Raw genomic sequence first — 14,216 nt, forward strand, 5'->3', positions numbered from 1 at the left:
GTGGAGGAGAGATGGCTCCAGCACTGATTCACCGTCCAAATAAGCAGCACATCTGTCTGTTGACTGCTGTTGAGTGTTAAGTTAAAGGATCTATTCAGTTAATTATAACTTGGGTCTTATTTTTGCAAATTTCTATCTGTTGTGTTAACATTGCACTCACCAAGGTGATTGCTGAGATCTGGGACAGTGCAAGTAAAATGGATTTACAAGATCAAGCAGGTTGTAATAGTTCAGCCACATTCACTAACCCACTTTATCTGGGGGTAAAACCGAAATGGAAAGCACCTGAAATATCTGTACCAATGCATCACTGCACAACTACAGTATGTGAAGTCTGACCTGAACCTAGAGGTCACTATGAAAACTGTTCCCCTTCGTTTTCTCTTCGAAAACAGTTTGAATGACCAAGAAGCTTATTTAGAAACTGTCTGATCATCAGACTGCTCGTGTCTCTTGCTCCATCTGACATGTTTTTAGTGATGTCACAGAGTGTTCGTGGGTATAACGTAATAATTACTGATCATAATTATATAAATAATAACTTGCATATTAAAGGCCCAGCATGAACAAATCAACTTTCCTACAACATAGATCTAGATTTGTTCATGCTGGGCCTTTAATATGCGAGTTCACTTTTCCATAACAGGTCGGTGAGCCAAGCATCACTCAGAAAACAGTCAGCCAATCAGAAGAGAGGCACAGAGCCTCCTCTCTTCGAAATAATAGCAGACTTCAGGTAAACACTTAGAGAAACCTAATCCTGCAAGATGGGCGGGGCTGGGGGCATGACTGAGAGCGGTGACTGCTTTGTTGTGACATAACAAAGTTACAGAAATCCTGTCGGCTCATTTTAAGGCTCAGTGTCTGAATACAGGCTGTGCGCATTTCTCTGTGGATTCAGCACTTTCATACTTTCACAGTATTAATATAGAACCTAGACCTGCTTTATTATCAAACAACACATGGACATCTACCTTTATACAATATGGGACATTTAACACTCTGTATTGGCCTCAAAATTCTTGTATTGGTCAATCTCTATTATATGGCTTAAATTTTCTAAACTATAACGACAGATTTTGCTAAATATTTTTCAGTCTTACATCTCAACCAGACAATTACAACTTCATTTGAAGTTCTAAATAAGTGATGACTTCAAATGTAGAGTATGAGGGAGTACGTTAACAATAAATGGGGGTCTGAGATCGTGAACTGCCCCTACAATTAAATGTTAGAATGCAGAAAACTGCTTGGTTCACTGCACGAGTCCCTGGCTTTCATGCTCATGACAGAGGCCAGGCCTGGGTTAGAGCCCGTCCCAGAGGACAGAGGAGGCGAAGGATGAGGGGACTCACCGAGACATCGTCGACAGGGCAGAGCAGCAGGTCTCTGTGGGGGTCACTGTGGATCTGGGCCTTTCTCTGAAACACCACAGTCTCATAGTCCAGTGGCTCGATAATCTTTGGCTGCTCCTGCAGGGGGAAACATACAATACATGAAGATTCAAAATAAACAAACTACTGTACTTCCTTTTTTGATCTCATGTTCTGATCATTTTGTTTTTACTGTGGCTCTGGCATACTCCACAGGCCCCTGCTGTTTGAGAGCAGTTCACCAGGGCTCACCCCAAGAACTTTTCATAACCAATGTAGCAGCAGAGCCACAAGAGATCAGAGAGACAACCACAAGACGACTGTCATGGTGCAGGGAGAGAGGTACTGAGAGAATTGTGGGCGGATGAAAAAAAACATGAAATGACGAAAGGGAAGCAACTGAGAACAAATACGTGGGCAAACACAGAAAGGACAAAGAAGGTACAACTTGAATCTTGATGGATATGTGCAGTCAAATGAGGATCATCTTCATTACAAAAAACAAAACTCTACCATGTGCCACTTACAAGTGAGCTAAACATCGTAACTTCCTGTTTTGAGTTTCATAGAGAAGCAGATGATATGAAATCAGCCTCATGATTATGTCTCAAAAAAGGCCTACAGGCTAAAAACCTTTGCTTCCCACAACTAGGTCAAGATGTGATCACAAGTACAAACCTAAACCACTTGGAAAGATTCAGAATTAATTCCAATAAAGTGCCACTTTAAGCTCAAGCTAAGCAGAGAGGATGGTGATGAATAGCTTAGCCAATAAGCCTTGGCTGAGCGACACCAAGCCGTTTGGACTCAAGCAGAGAAAATCAGACTGTATGGATTTGACCAGCTTTTTTTGTGCCACATTACTGAGCCACTGCCACCAGGTCTGGAGGCAATACACACAGGGCAGCCGACGTGCTGCTTAGTGAGCAGGACTCTAAAAAACCCTGACTGCGCCCTACAGCTGGGAAAATGTGAGTGAGTGATTTTTTTCTACCGTCATATTTCCACTGAAGTGTGGAGCAGCTGAGATGCAGAGCGTCAGTGTTTTCCTACTGTGGAGTGGAGAAGCCAGTAATAAAGTTATGCAGTAGTTTGGCTGCTTTTCTTTTTCCTGTTACTTATTGGTCTCCCTACCAATCTAAAGCCTTCACTCTAAAACCATCACTGGGTATGTTTACACATGAAGTTATTCTGGATTTAGCTATCCATCTTAACAGTTTGTGGCTCTGAAAACATATTTTCTCAATCACCTTCCTACTAAAAATAATGGGGTTCTCCCAAAGTTTTAACAGTTAGGGTTATTTCCCAAACTTTAACATTTATTGTTGCTTATTTAGTCAAGAATATTAAAGATCCCATATTGTATAAAGGTAGATTTCCATGTCTTCTTTAATTATAAAGCTGGTCTAGGTTCTATATTAATACTGTAAAAGTATCAAAGTGCTCAGTCCACAGAGAAATGCACACAGCCTGTATTCAGAAACTGCGCCTTAAAACAAGCCGTCAGGACTTCCTTAACTTTGTGATCTCACAACAAAGCAATCACCACCCTCAGCCATTCCCCCAGCATGACCCACCTGGACCCACCATCCAACCTTGCAAGACTCTGTTTCTCTGAGTGTTTGTCTGAAATCTTATTGGATCACTCAAAAAACAGTGACCTATTGTTACTAGAGCTCGAGGGAGAAGCCTGAGAGAAGAGATGTAGAACTATTGAGATTGGTTTAGTTTTGGTTCCACAAATAAATCTTCTTATGGATCAACACTTCAAATAAAACACCAGAAAAGTGGAAAATGTGGGACCTCTAATGTTATAAAGAAAATCTTGAGATTTAAAATAGGGCGGATATCAATCATCATATTGCGATTATATTGACCGATATTGCAAATGCAAATGGTAATTTTTGCATTGTGCTAAACATATAGGGTACATGCTTGTTTGATAGCTCTGGAGAATATGATTTGTAGGCCGGGGGAGATCTCTGGTAACGTGAATTGGTATGTTGTGACACGTTCTACCTTTATCAAAAAACTGCAGCTCCTGCAATTTGGATATTGCACTAAGCCACATTTCAATGAATTGTTCAGCCTTAATTTGACCTTCAAAGTTGGAAAAATATTTCACATGTATAATACACATTTGGTATCTTTGGAAAGTTTGGGATCTGCCCTGGCATTTCAAAATAAAATTCTGTGGGTTTGAACAATGTTTGGTTGCGATGGTGTGTTAAGGGAGGTTGAAGGGGTTAAAATCTCCCTCTCCTTCTATCCTGGTGTTTGTGCAAAAGCCAGTAAAGGAAAGAAAGTTCTCAGTTTCCATGTTCTCTAACCAGTAATTTGGCCCATGAAATAAGCTGGTTACATGTACATGTTCTCTGCAAATCTTTCCACCAGACGCTGACTTTCTTGGTTGTTCGCACAAACCCTGCATCTTACGTTTTTTTTCAGCCACAAACCTAAGTAAAGATTTCCTAACCCTGATGATACTTGTGAAGTGTGAAATTTCTCTGTGTTATTTAGCATCTTATTTTTCTTTTTCTTTTTACATATAGACACACTATTCTGTGGACAACCAGCAGCAGCAAAACACAACACCTTCAAAAGTCTGTTGAAAACATTACACATGGCTGTGCCTCCCCTGCACCCAAAAGCAGCAGCTCTACTTCCTGTCATGTGCAACAAGCTGAACCGCAGCACTACAAGTCAAAGGCAACCGCTCGGCAGCGCACAGTGGCTCGACTGCAACACTGATCGTATTACAGAGGCCGAGAGAGAGAGGGAGGGAGCGAGGGAGGGGAGGCAAGTTAAAAGAGAAGGAAAGACAGATGAAAAAAAGTTCTGCTTTCATAGAAGAGGAAAGAAACTAAATAATCAAAAACAGGCAGCTGTGAAACCACAGTGTCACTGATTGAGAAACAGAAACAGAGATATGCTAAAACACTAAAGGACATGGCCAAACACTTGGGTGTGACTGTGTGATGCATGCAATCGAGGCACTTTCCAATCCTGTTTATGTCATAATCTCCCAGGATGTCTCGCACTTTCTCCCCTCAACTATCAGCCTGGCCAGAGAACACTCAAAACACCAATCACTGGCTACAAAGCACCCCCAGCTCTGCCTTCAGGGGGACTATGATGATGACGACGGTGATGGTGATGATGATGATGTTAGCAAGGGTGCATTTCCAGATGTCTGTGTCCCATTACAGTTCAGCAGATGTAAGACGCTCACGACTCCAAAGCGACCAGGTGGATTTTATCACATTGGCTAGAGAAGCTTACACTTACACACAATGGATGAGTGCACACACACGCACACAAACGCACACAAACACACACACACACACACACGCACACAAAAACAAACACACACACACACACACACACACACACACACACACACACAGACATGCAAGTCACATACGGCATGAAGCAGCTCAACTGTCCCACAGCTGACCCCGGTAACTGCTCCAATCTGTGTGAGCAGCACAGACACACAGCAGCTCATGTGAAGGAGCCTAGCTAGCTGTTTTTATCACTGTATTACTCCCTGTCTATTCCAAAATCTAAATTATTCTTATATAAACCTTATAAATTATTAATATATAGACAGAGCCTCTTGCTGCTTTAACATCATTTCACATTAGGGGTGTACAAATAGGTACTAAATCAAATAATTTGGAATTTAAAGACCCTCTCCGATGAAAATAAAGTTTTTAACATACATATGATGTTTTTTATATAAGAGACATATCATGAGCGAAAGAAGCAGTCAACGCTATGACTGTGTATTTCCACCTTGAACTGCAGTGAACCAATGACAGTCTCATAACAACAGATACGTCACAAACCTAAGGAACCGATCCTGTCAACTTGTGGGGACAGGGGGACGGGGCTAAATAAACCTGAAACCTTGTCAGTACAGAGAGAGAGAGTTAGCATTAGCACAACCACTAATACTGTATCATCCACTGCCTGTTACAAGCTAACAAACAGAAATGAAAGATGCTAAGTATGCTAACCGTTCTGATACATCTGTCAACTTTAATTAAACAGGAAACCCCTACCACCACACCGCCAATCAACATCACATTTAATCCTTTTGTTTATCTAAAAACTTCACCAAAAAATGACCAAACATAGAGACATATGGTTTCACTGGAAAGAGGGGAAATGTCAGCCGGACTCAGTGTTATTTTTTGACAGAGGATAACATTTCTACTAACTCAATCCCGACATGCTTAGTTGGGCATAGAATGACATGGAGGCTGATGTGTCTGTGTCCTCTAGAGGTCAACAGATCACATTTTGATTTGCAGAACGGTGGATTACAGACCTTCTCCGTCATGCCCGCATTTGGAAGCTGAAAACATTTCACACAACCCCAAAACCCCTTCAATAGATTGCATTTTTAATTAACTGGTAATAATACAACACTGAGGAAACTAATTATAAGAGGGGTGAAATGAAGTTGAATTCATTCAAAGTCATCTAATCCTCTCATTTGAAAAGCTGTTTTGCTTTTAGACTTAAAAAACAACAATTCATTTTCAAAAGTTGCCCATTCATTTTCTGTTGATGGACAAACTTATACTCAATTAATCACTGCAGCTCTAGAGCAACTACTCTAGAAAGTTTGTGTAACGTCAAATTATCCACCTGTCATTAGCCTTCGTTTTTCTCATAATTATATATTTGTGCAACACCAATACAAGACAATAACTGGCCCTGTTCCTTCTGTGTACCTGCTGGCCATCAGATCAACTCTGTTTAAACTGGAAGCAAGTCCTTCCTATGTGCTCTAGTAACAAAATTCCCCTTGTAAAAACTCCGGAAAGACACAAAGAAGTAGTGACCCACATGACAGTCATAATTTATATATCAGGGGTTTCAAAGAAATTATTGTCTTAAAATCAAGTACTCCATGAGATGAGGACTCTTCCATTGATCTGACAATTGACTGACAATTAACCGTCCACTTGTTCCCAGACATATGTATCAAAAGATCCACTAATCACACACACAAAAGTGGACTTGACAACTTTCTATGAACTCCAGGAAGACACATCAGCTGATTCCCATGAGGTAACTTGGCCTCATGAGCCTAAGGGTGATCTACATCATTTAGAAACAAAGTTGTTATAAAGCTTTATTTGATTTTACTGCTTGGAAACCCGCTCTCTGAGAAATCTAAAAACAGACATGGAGAGAAAGACTTGGGAAAAGGGACGATTTTATAGAGATGAAGACGTCAAGAGCGAACACACAAATGCACAAACACAGAGAGGAAGCATGGTCACAGCATGCCTGAGGGAATCCCCATGTGAGAGGAGCGCAGGCCATGCACCCTCCACAAAACAGCGTTTGTTCTCAGTTACCAAGCCAACCATTAACTCCATGAAATGAGCAACCAAAACCTGCCACTCTGAAACATGTAAAAAAAAAAAAAAAACACAAAAGAACACAGTTGACTACAAACACACTCTCCCATCACCTCTGTTGTGAAAATAAGAGCCTCATCACAAGATTATTATGCTGGGAAACTTTGCGTCACACTCCTCAAGATGATGATCATAAGACTACGGAGAAATCCCAAGTGAACAAGAGTTTACCTCATATAAACTCATCCAGCTCCACTCTGTAAACAGCCAAAGATGGATGACTGTTGAGTTCTGGGTTGAAGTTGCAGATTGTCATCACCACATAATTAGAAAGCGTTTCAGTTATCAGATGGTTTTAGTTAAACCTTAAAGAAAACAAGATATCAAGAGTCAAGAGTCAATCTGCACTGACACCACTGAAAGTTTCAAGACAAATAATGTCACGCCTCTGACATGAAAATTATTTCACACTCACATGAGCGTGCATACACACACAAATGCTGTATCAGCAGGATCCTAAACGCTTTTCATCTCAAGCCACTGCGCCTAATCCCTTCTCATTATTGCAGTCTGTCCCAAGCCACTATCAGCCACCAGCACTGCTATTCATTCAAAAGAAGGATAAGTAAATCATTAAAAATCTTTTTGCTTTGCACACCCGTCATTATCAATACACATCCGTTATGAAGAAGTGCCTTCTTTCGCAATAATCTGGCCGGTTCCAGCAGAAATAAAGAGGCACACACACACACTCACTGCTCCAAGGCAAGGACAGGGAAGCCATGCTGCAGCTGTCCAACTGGCACTGCTCCTCATCCGCCAGCACACAAAAGGAGCCGCACAGGACTGAAAAACCATGTGTCCATGTGCACTATTTTCTAATACTGGCAATTTACAAACGCAAAACCGAGACATGTAATCGTCTTTTAACAATACACAATTATAAAATTGTTTGAGTCCATTCAGAGACACAGCAGAGCTTCGCAGTAGCTGTGCGGTTTATGGGATAAAACGTTGTGAATGAAAACTGGGAAAAAGAGGAATAAAAGAGTCTGAATAATGTGTGGTTAAGGCAGAATTTAACAGTAGCTATTCAGAAAACAGGGTAGAAATGTTTATCCTCCTCAAGAGGGACAGAAGGAAGGGGAGTTAGCAGGCTAACCAGTCAGTTACATTATCCCAGTCAGCTAAAATGACCGCCGCCGGTCCACAGACAGCATTAAAGCTCGGCTCACCACAAGGTCCACGGTGCTCCTCACAGCCTCCGACACGCTCTGCCTGACTTCCGCGGCCGTCCCGGGCTTGCTGAGCCTCTTTGTGAATTTTCGTACCTCAGACATAGTGCCCGTCCGGTTAAAGTCCACTCCGTGTGTACCGGTGTGAATGCGAGCATGCCGCGGCGACCGGACGGAGCGGCAGCGGTGTTGTATGACAGCCAGATGCGGGTTGCGTTGGAGGTGAACCAGCCAGCGGTTCGCGTCGCGAGGCGGGGCTGCTGCTGCTGCTGATGAGAGGAGAGCAGAGAGGGTGTAACGCGGCAAGATGCTTCACTCTCACCAACTTCCGCGTCTCCTTATTTGAGCGGAGTTATCACAGATCGTTTATGTGAGGAAGACAACGGAGTGGGCGTTAACCTGACAGTATCACCCACAATCTTACCAATAACAAAATATTTAAAAAAAAGTTAATTTTGAATGGCTGGTTGCATTTGTTTAATGGCCTACAATGGAAAACTGTAATGAATGAATGGACCAGTTTGACACTTAGGCCTACTGTATTTTCAAGATAAATGTTTAAGACTTAAAACACAAACTCAATTTTAGCACGTTTAAAAAGTTTAATAGTGAACTGAATAAAGGAAAATGTGCCTCAATTGGCATCAGTGAATAACAGCCTTATTTATGAGTAACATTGCAGAATTTAATTGCTGATTAGAAGCTAAATTTAGCTTAACAGTAAGTACAGTTTTTTACTACAACTCCTGAGAGTTGTGATAAAGATTAATATTCCAGTGACAGAAACCTAGAAATAAATGTAGAAACTTATTAGGGTCACTCCACAACTGTTGTGATGTGTGAAGTGTTGGTGAACAGGAAATCAGCTCAATAGAGAGCTGGAATTATACATGATTGTTCATGAATTTATCAAACAACATAATCCAAAATTCAATAGAGATTAAAATGACAAACATCCTTCACTTTGTCTCAGGTGCTTCATTCTGTGCACGTTTTAAATAGTTTTAATAATTAATACAACATACAACCTTATTACATGCCATACCTATAGTAAAAGAACAGGAAAGCAAAACAAAGATGTCTGGTAAAGGTTCTTTATGTCTAGTAAAAGTGGGAACAGGTAAGTATAAAAGGATAATGACATGGAAGTATGGAGTTAAAATTTAAAGTATACTGCTCTCTTGTGGAAGAGGTTGCAAATTGCAGGTAAATGGCATTAAACTCTATTTTCTGATCAGTCAACAAAAATGAGCAAACCACTAGGTTTGATGAGGGGATTGCACCTGAAAATCATATGTCTCATTTTCATAATGTTGATGTTACCAGCCTCAATATGCAGCATGCACACCAAACACATAGAATGTGCTGTTTTGCAATGCAAATCCATTGCACTGAACAGATGCGTCAATGCTGCGTTTGCCAACTTAGAAGCACATTTTATGGCAGAGGTACTTTGCACAGTTGTCAGTGTGAACATAGTGACTCTCATTATAAGCTGATATAGAAAACAAGAGTGGTTGGAGGTTTGAGTTCAGTGTAAAGTCGCATCTTATTAAAAGAGGAATGAGTACTAAATAAGCCATGAAATCTAAATGGGTTTGAAATTTGGGTTAGAAATTTAAAAAATCTGAAATACTGATTACCATGGTGATGCACTGAAGAGGCTTGAATATATGGGAAAACTTAATTTATTAAAGTGGATTAAACAACAGTTTTAAGTTAGGAGCTCTATGGGGAGCCCTCAGTTAGCACAGTCACTCTGTACAAGCTACATGCTTACTGTAGGCCAAAAATCCACACTGTTCCTGTGTCAAGTGTCCAAGGGAAATGCTGGCTGTTGTCCCAGCATTCACTTGTCATTGTACTGGGTGAACTCCTTCAGAGCCCAGTGTTTCATTTCTATCTCCTGCCGTAATCTGCTGTACTCCTCAGCCAGGGCCTCAAACTCTTTGCCGAGGATCTCAAAGGAGGCCAGTTTTAACTCCACAGACTGCTTCTCCACCTGACAGGCCTTCAGCTCAGACTCCAACTTCTCTCTGAAATTGAGATGGAAAAGATAAAGAAAGTTCGATTTTTTATTTTTATTTTTTTTTTAAAACTTCAGCCACATTGTAGCTCCTATGATAACTTTTCTGAAGGCTTGGATAAGGATAAATTCAAAGAACATGACAAACACAAACAACCGTAAGAAATAATATGCATTTCTTCAACTACTATCACTTGCCTTTCAGAAAATAGGGATAATGAAGACTCCAGTACAGAAATATGAATAACACTGACATTACATGACAAAATTTGAAATAAGTCAGATAGATAGACAAAAAGTCTCTTGCCTTATCTTTCTATGAGCAGATATTGAGTCGGCTGTGTATGTGTCCAACTGGATTTCAACCATCTCAGCCCTTTGAAAGAAGAGAAAAAAAAACATGAGAAACAGGAATGTGTTTTTTTTTTTAAATCTTCTTTTGAATTGTGGTTGATGTATAGTAGTAGCCACTAAAAAATAAATAAATAAAACGTATATTTAAAGTATTTAAGAAGTTGACATTTTTGATAAATGAGTGGCAGAATGAAAATATCATGGTTTAAATGCTAGTATGTGTATGTAAAACTTCATGGATACTCTTTTGCAAATAGCAGCAACACCATATCACTTTAGAGACATTGGTCCTCATAATAAACAATATTATATTTGCGTTGGGTAACGCAAAATGTGTTTTTGTTACTGATACTGTAATATTTCAGCCCATACATTTACAAGCATATAATTGCTTGGATGCCATACTAGGAAGATTTGGAGTATATTGATCTAATATGTCTTCTGAGAATGGACAAGTTAATGTCTACAATGTCAAATATATTTATGTAGGTGAAACATCTGCTTACTTTATCTTCTGTAAGACTAATTCACATTTGCCTTCAAAGTAGTCCAACTTCTTCATGTCTAAATCTGCCTGGATCTTCAGCCTGTGGTCCAAGATGAGAGACTGGAGAAGCTGAATACACTTAGTCAGCTCCTGGTCAGGGAAAGAAGGAACAGAATGCAAAATATTGTTGTGACAAGCTGAGCAGAACATGAGAAATTTAGGTTTGGATCCTTTTCTTAACTAAATACATTCATAGGAGCACTTACAGAGAGGTAGAGTTGAGTCTGTCTCTGCAGGAGAACAGTGTTTTCCCTGCAGGTCTCTTTCAGACTCTCAGCTCTTTTCTTGTCTTTGTCCAGCTGGACTGACAGATGAGACAATTTGCTGTTCTTCAGACCCTCACTCTCATTCTCTAGAGGAGGATTACAAACCAACATCCTGTGTGTGAAGTAACTGCAGAACAACCAAGTGATATAAATGTACTGAAAGTGAACTAGAAGTTAATTTTTACTGGCAACCAAAGATAGGTCAGGGCTATGGTACTGTACCCCATTCAGGTTGATAGTAAGAGAGGAGGTTCAGACACTTTTTCTTGAGATGTTTCTCCAGCTCTCTGGGTAGACTCTGCTTCATTCTTTGTACATTCTGGTAAATATAAAGAGAGCATTGGCATAGGGAAACAAACATGGCCTGTATTTATAATTAATAAAAAGTGGTTTCATTTGTTTCCCTGAACAATATGTCCACTGCATATCTTGCACACCAAGGCCAAACATTTTATTTATTTTGTTTATACAAATTCAGAAACAGCACATTAATACCAAATGCAAGATTTTAACTAAATGAATGTATTGTATGTTTATGACTCACTTTCTCTGATGGCATGAGCTCCATCACCTGCTGGGTGTTCAAACTCAGAACAGAGGGCTGGTCCTGGTTGGTTGCGCTACTTGGATCCAGCTGTCTGACACACTGAGCCACCAGCACACACTTCTCCATTGTCTCATAGAACTAAATACACAACCAAAGCAAGTGATATATTGAGGTTGGAATTTTATCACCAGATAAGTGTAATCACTACTACTCAGTAAAACACTGCTGGCATCTGTCTCCTCTTGTCACATTGGTAAACATGAACACACAATGATTACCAGTAGATAGATTACCAATTTCATAATATATGGTAAACTTCTGGGTACTGAAGTTACAATCTTTCAAACGGTTACCTTTACCTATGATTTGAACCTGGCAATGTGGAAAGTAAGTTGCAGAGTGCAGCTTAAATGACCAAAAATAAATATAACGAAATACGTTTTTGTTGTATCACTGCAGCTGTTTGTGCATTTGTACACTGTGCAGATAGGTTTAAGAAAAGTACCATGTTCTGGTCAGGGGGCACAGTGGCATGGTGCTTCCTGACACAGTGGTCCTGGATCATCTCCTGCAGCCCTTTGTGCAGGCTCTCAGAGCGTAGCCAGTGTCGCCTCTGGCTCTGCAGCTTCTGTTCAGCCTGGGGAAAAAAAAGCATCTGTATGTTCTCACAGATACATAAACCCTAACAAACTCAGACGTATAAGAAGAGAGAGGGCACATCTATGTGGCTGCAATTCCTACTGGTTACCAGTAGAGGTCGGTAAGTCATAAACTACTTAATGTGTAGTTAAATATGAATAACTTCTCATAAAGTGTCAAATCCAGCATACAGCTGTTTGGTGTAACTTAAGTTTAGTTTGAATCAATATAAATAAGCATCATGTAATACTGCACTTTGCAAAGGTTTTTTCCCAGTGTGAGCACAGTGCTGCTGATACCTTGTCCAGCTCTGTTTTTAGCGACACAGTGAGTCCAGTTTGGTCCACATGCTGGGCCAGGGTGGCCAGGAGTTTACAGAGCTGAGGGTTCTGGGTCAGATCCTCCTCGGTCATGTCACACAGAGGAAAGGAGGAGAGGACTGGGTGGGTGGACAGTAAATACAGTAAACCTATTATCATTGTCAGCGGATTCAAAACAGCACAACACTCCAACTTTAACTAAATGCTACAGCTTCTTCAGCCTATAACATAGTGTATATAACATAAGTTAAGGTTATAAGATATGAATAATCAATATGGAGGAACGGCGTTAATTTTTCATTTCTTAACTTCTCTCTAACTCTAAAATACATTAGCTTTCAAGCACCATAGGTGTATTTACCAGAGTAACAGTCTTAGCAGCAGTTAATGTAGTAATTTAAACGCCGTTTTCTTACCCTGTTGGTGCAAACTGTCGCCCCTCCCAAGCGAGGACACATGTGTAGACTCGGGACCAGCGGACATTTTAGGCTGAATTTTGTTCCTTATTAACCAAACAACTTCTCTATTTGTGGATTTCTGAAGACTTTTTCTGCTAGCACAAACACGACATGAATATGAAATGCGTACTTCCTGAATCAAGTTGCGCGCGTGTGCAAGGAGCCTCCTTATTGGCTAACGGACCCATGTGACCAATACAATCAGAGTTCTGCCCTCCTGCAAGAGTTGTGTGCCACTCGAAGGAGCGCACACTTGTACAGCGAAAACTGTAATTATTCCTAAGAAAAATCAGTTTTTAATAACAGCATAATCTTCGTTAACATTTATGGTGATGATGATATACAATCAAAAAAAAATTCAAATTTAAGTCCCCCCCCCCAAAAAAAAAACATTTAAAGATTTTATACAAATTATAAAGGTTTTGTGATTAGACGGAGACAAATACAACACAATGCTCTGGCACATTACACTACCTGGAATGAGATAATACAAAATATATTAAATACACCATGAAACTGCATCTTCTTTGTATTTCATGTAAAAATCAGTTTACTGTCAGCATCAATAATTTACTGTTAAGACTAATTGAGTAATTTTCACATGCAGGCAAGACAAGGCACTTCTTACTCTATCAGATAAAGTAGGAGCAGTAAATAGTAAGAACTGGGCAAAAAGAAAGGTAAAAATAATTTCCACTATATGTTGTGTTGCACCTGGTACAGCTCCCTGCCTCTGTGGTCTGAATCAAAATCTGTATCTGCTTAGGGTCTGCACTATAGCAGCTCGATTGATAGTCAAAGCCATTTACAAGGGTTTTGATGAGCACCTCAAGTCCTTCCACCGGATAGACTATAATGAAATCTCTTTTCCTGCCATAGAGTGCATCAACTCTGCCATTTCTGATATGGATCACAAATGGGCTGGAAGATGGACACCTGGAGAGGAGAGATTCCTCCTTATAAGTGTCTCTGGGTGAAGAGGTGGCCACTATGGCTGGCTTCACATTATGACATAAAACCCCTTTTACATGCTGACAATGATACAAAATCCTCTGGGCTGACAAAGTCAA

The 14,216-nt window shown here is 40.3% G+C and overlaps 2 protein-coding genes across 3 annotated transcripts in view; both read right to left on the reverse strand.

The window, feature by feature from the left end:
- LOC111226900 (dedicator of cytokinesis protein 11-like) overlaps nt 1–8,166 on the reverse strand; it is a 68,305-nt gene extending 60,139 nt beyond the window's left edge. The window contains exons 1-2 of the mRNA XM_022752208.1: nt 7,990–8,166; nt 1,356–1,472 (exon numbers count right to left, since the gene is read on the reverse strand). Of these exons, the coding sequence (XP_022607929.1) occupies nt 1,356–1,472; nt 7,990–8,094 (222 nt within the window). The 5' untranslated portion in view covers nt 8,095–8,166. The remainder of the gene's footprint in view (nt 1–1,355; nt 1,473–7,989) is intronic.
- Nucleotides 8,167–8,582: 416 nt separating this feature from the next.
- haus4 (HAUS augmin like complex subunit 4) lies at nt 8,583–13,267 on the reverse strand. 2 transcript variants are annotated; one of them, XM_022752274.1, is made up of 9 exons: nt 13,105–13,267; nt 12,668–12,807; nt 12,235–12,366; nt 11,727–11,867; nt 11,405–11,501; nt 11,123–11,268; nt 10,876–11,006; nt 10,323–10,391; nt 8,583–10,025 (listed from the first exon to the last, which is right to left on the reverse strand). In XM_022752274.1, exons 1-9 carry the CDS (start codon nt 13,169–13,171, stop codon nt 9,839–9,841), a joined length of 1,110 nt encoding a protein of 369 aa, XP_022607995.1. In that variant the 5' UTR covers nt 13,172–13,267; the 3' UTR covers nt 8,583–9,838. The 2 variants fall into 2 exon arrangements, with proteins under 2 accessions (XP_022607995.1, XP_022607996.1); XM_022752275.1 differs by lacking the exon at nt 11,727–11,867.
- Between the last annotated feature and the right edge of the window lie 949 nt (nt 13,268–14,216).

Source organism: Seriola dumerili, unplaced genomic scaffold, assembly GCF_002260705.1.
Source record: "Seriola dumerili isolate Sdu_G_001 unplaced genomic scaffold, Sdu_1.0 BDQW01000167.1, whole genome shotgun sequence".
NCBI classification, from domain to species: Eukaryota; Metazoa; Chordata; class Actinopteri; order Carangiformes; family Carangidae; genus Seriola; species Seriola dumerili.

Excerpts from the sequence above, each read along its gene's own strand:
- haus4 (XM_022752274.1), bottom strand. The coding sequence starts at position 13,171 with ATGTCCGCTGGTCCCGAGTCTACACATGTGTCCTCGCTTGGGAGGGGC. Across the intron at positions 11,868-12,234 it reads TGCCCCCTGACCAGAACATG|TTCTATGAGACAATGGAGAA; the intron begins GTACTTTTCTTA and ends TTGTGTATTTAG. Across the intron at positions 11,502-11,726 it reads AGCTCATGCCATCAGAGAAA|AATGTACAAAGAATGAAGCA; the intron begins GTGAGTCATAAA and ends TATATTTACCAG.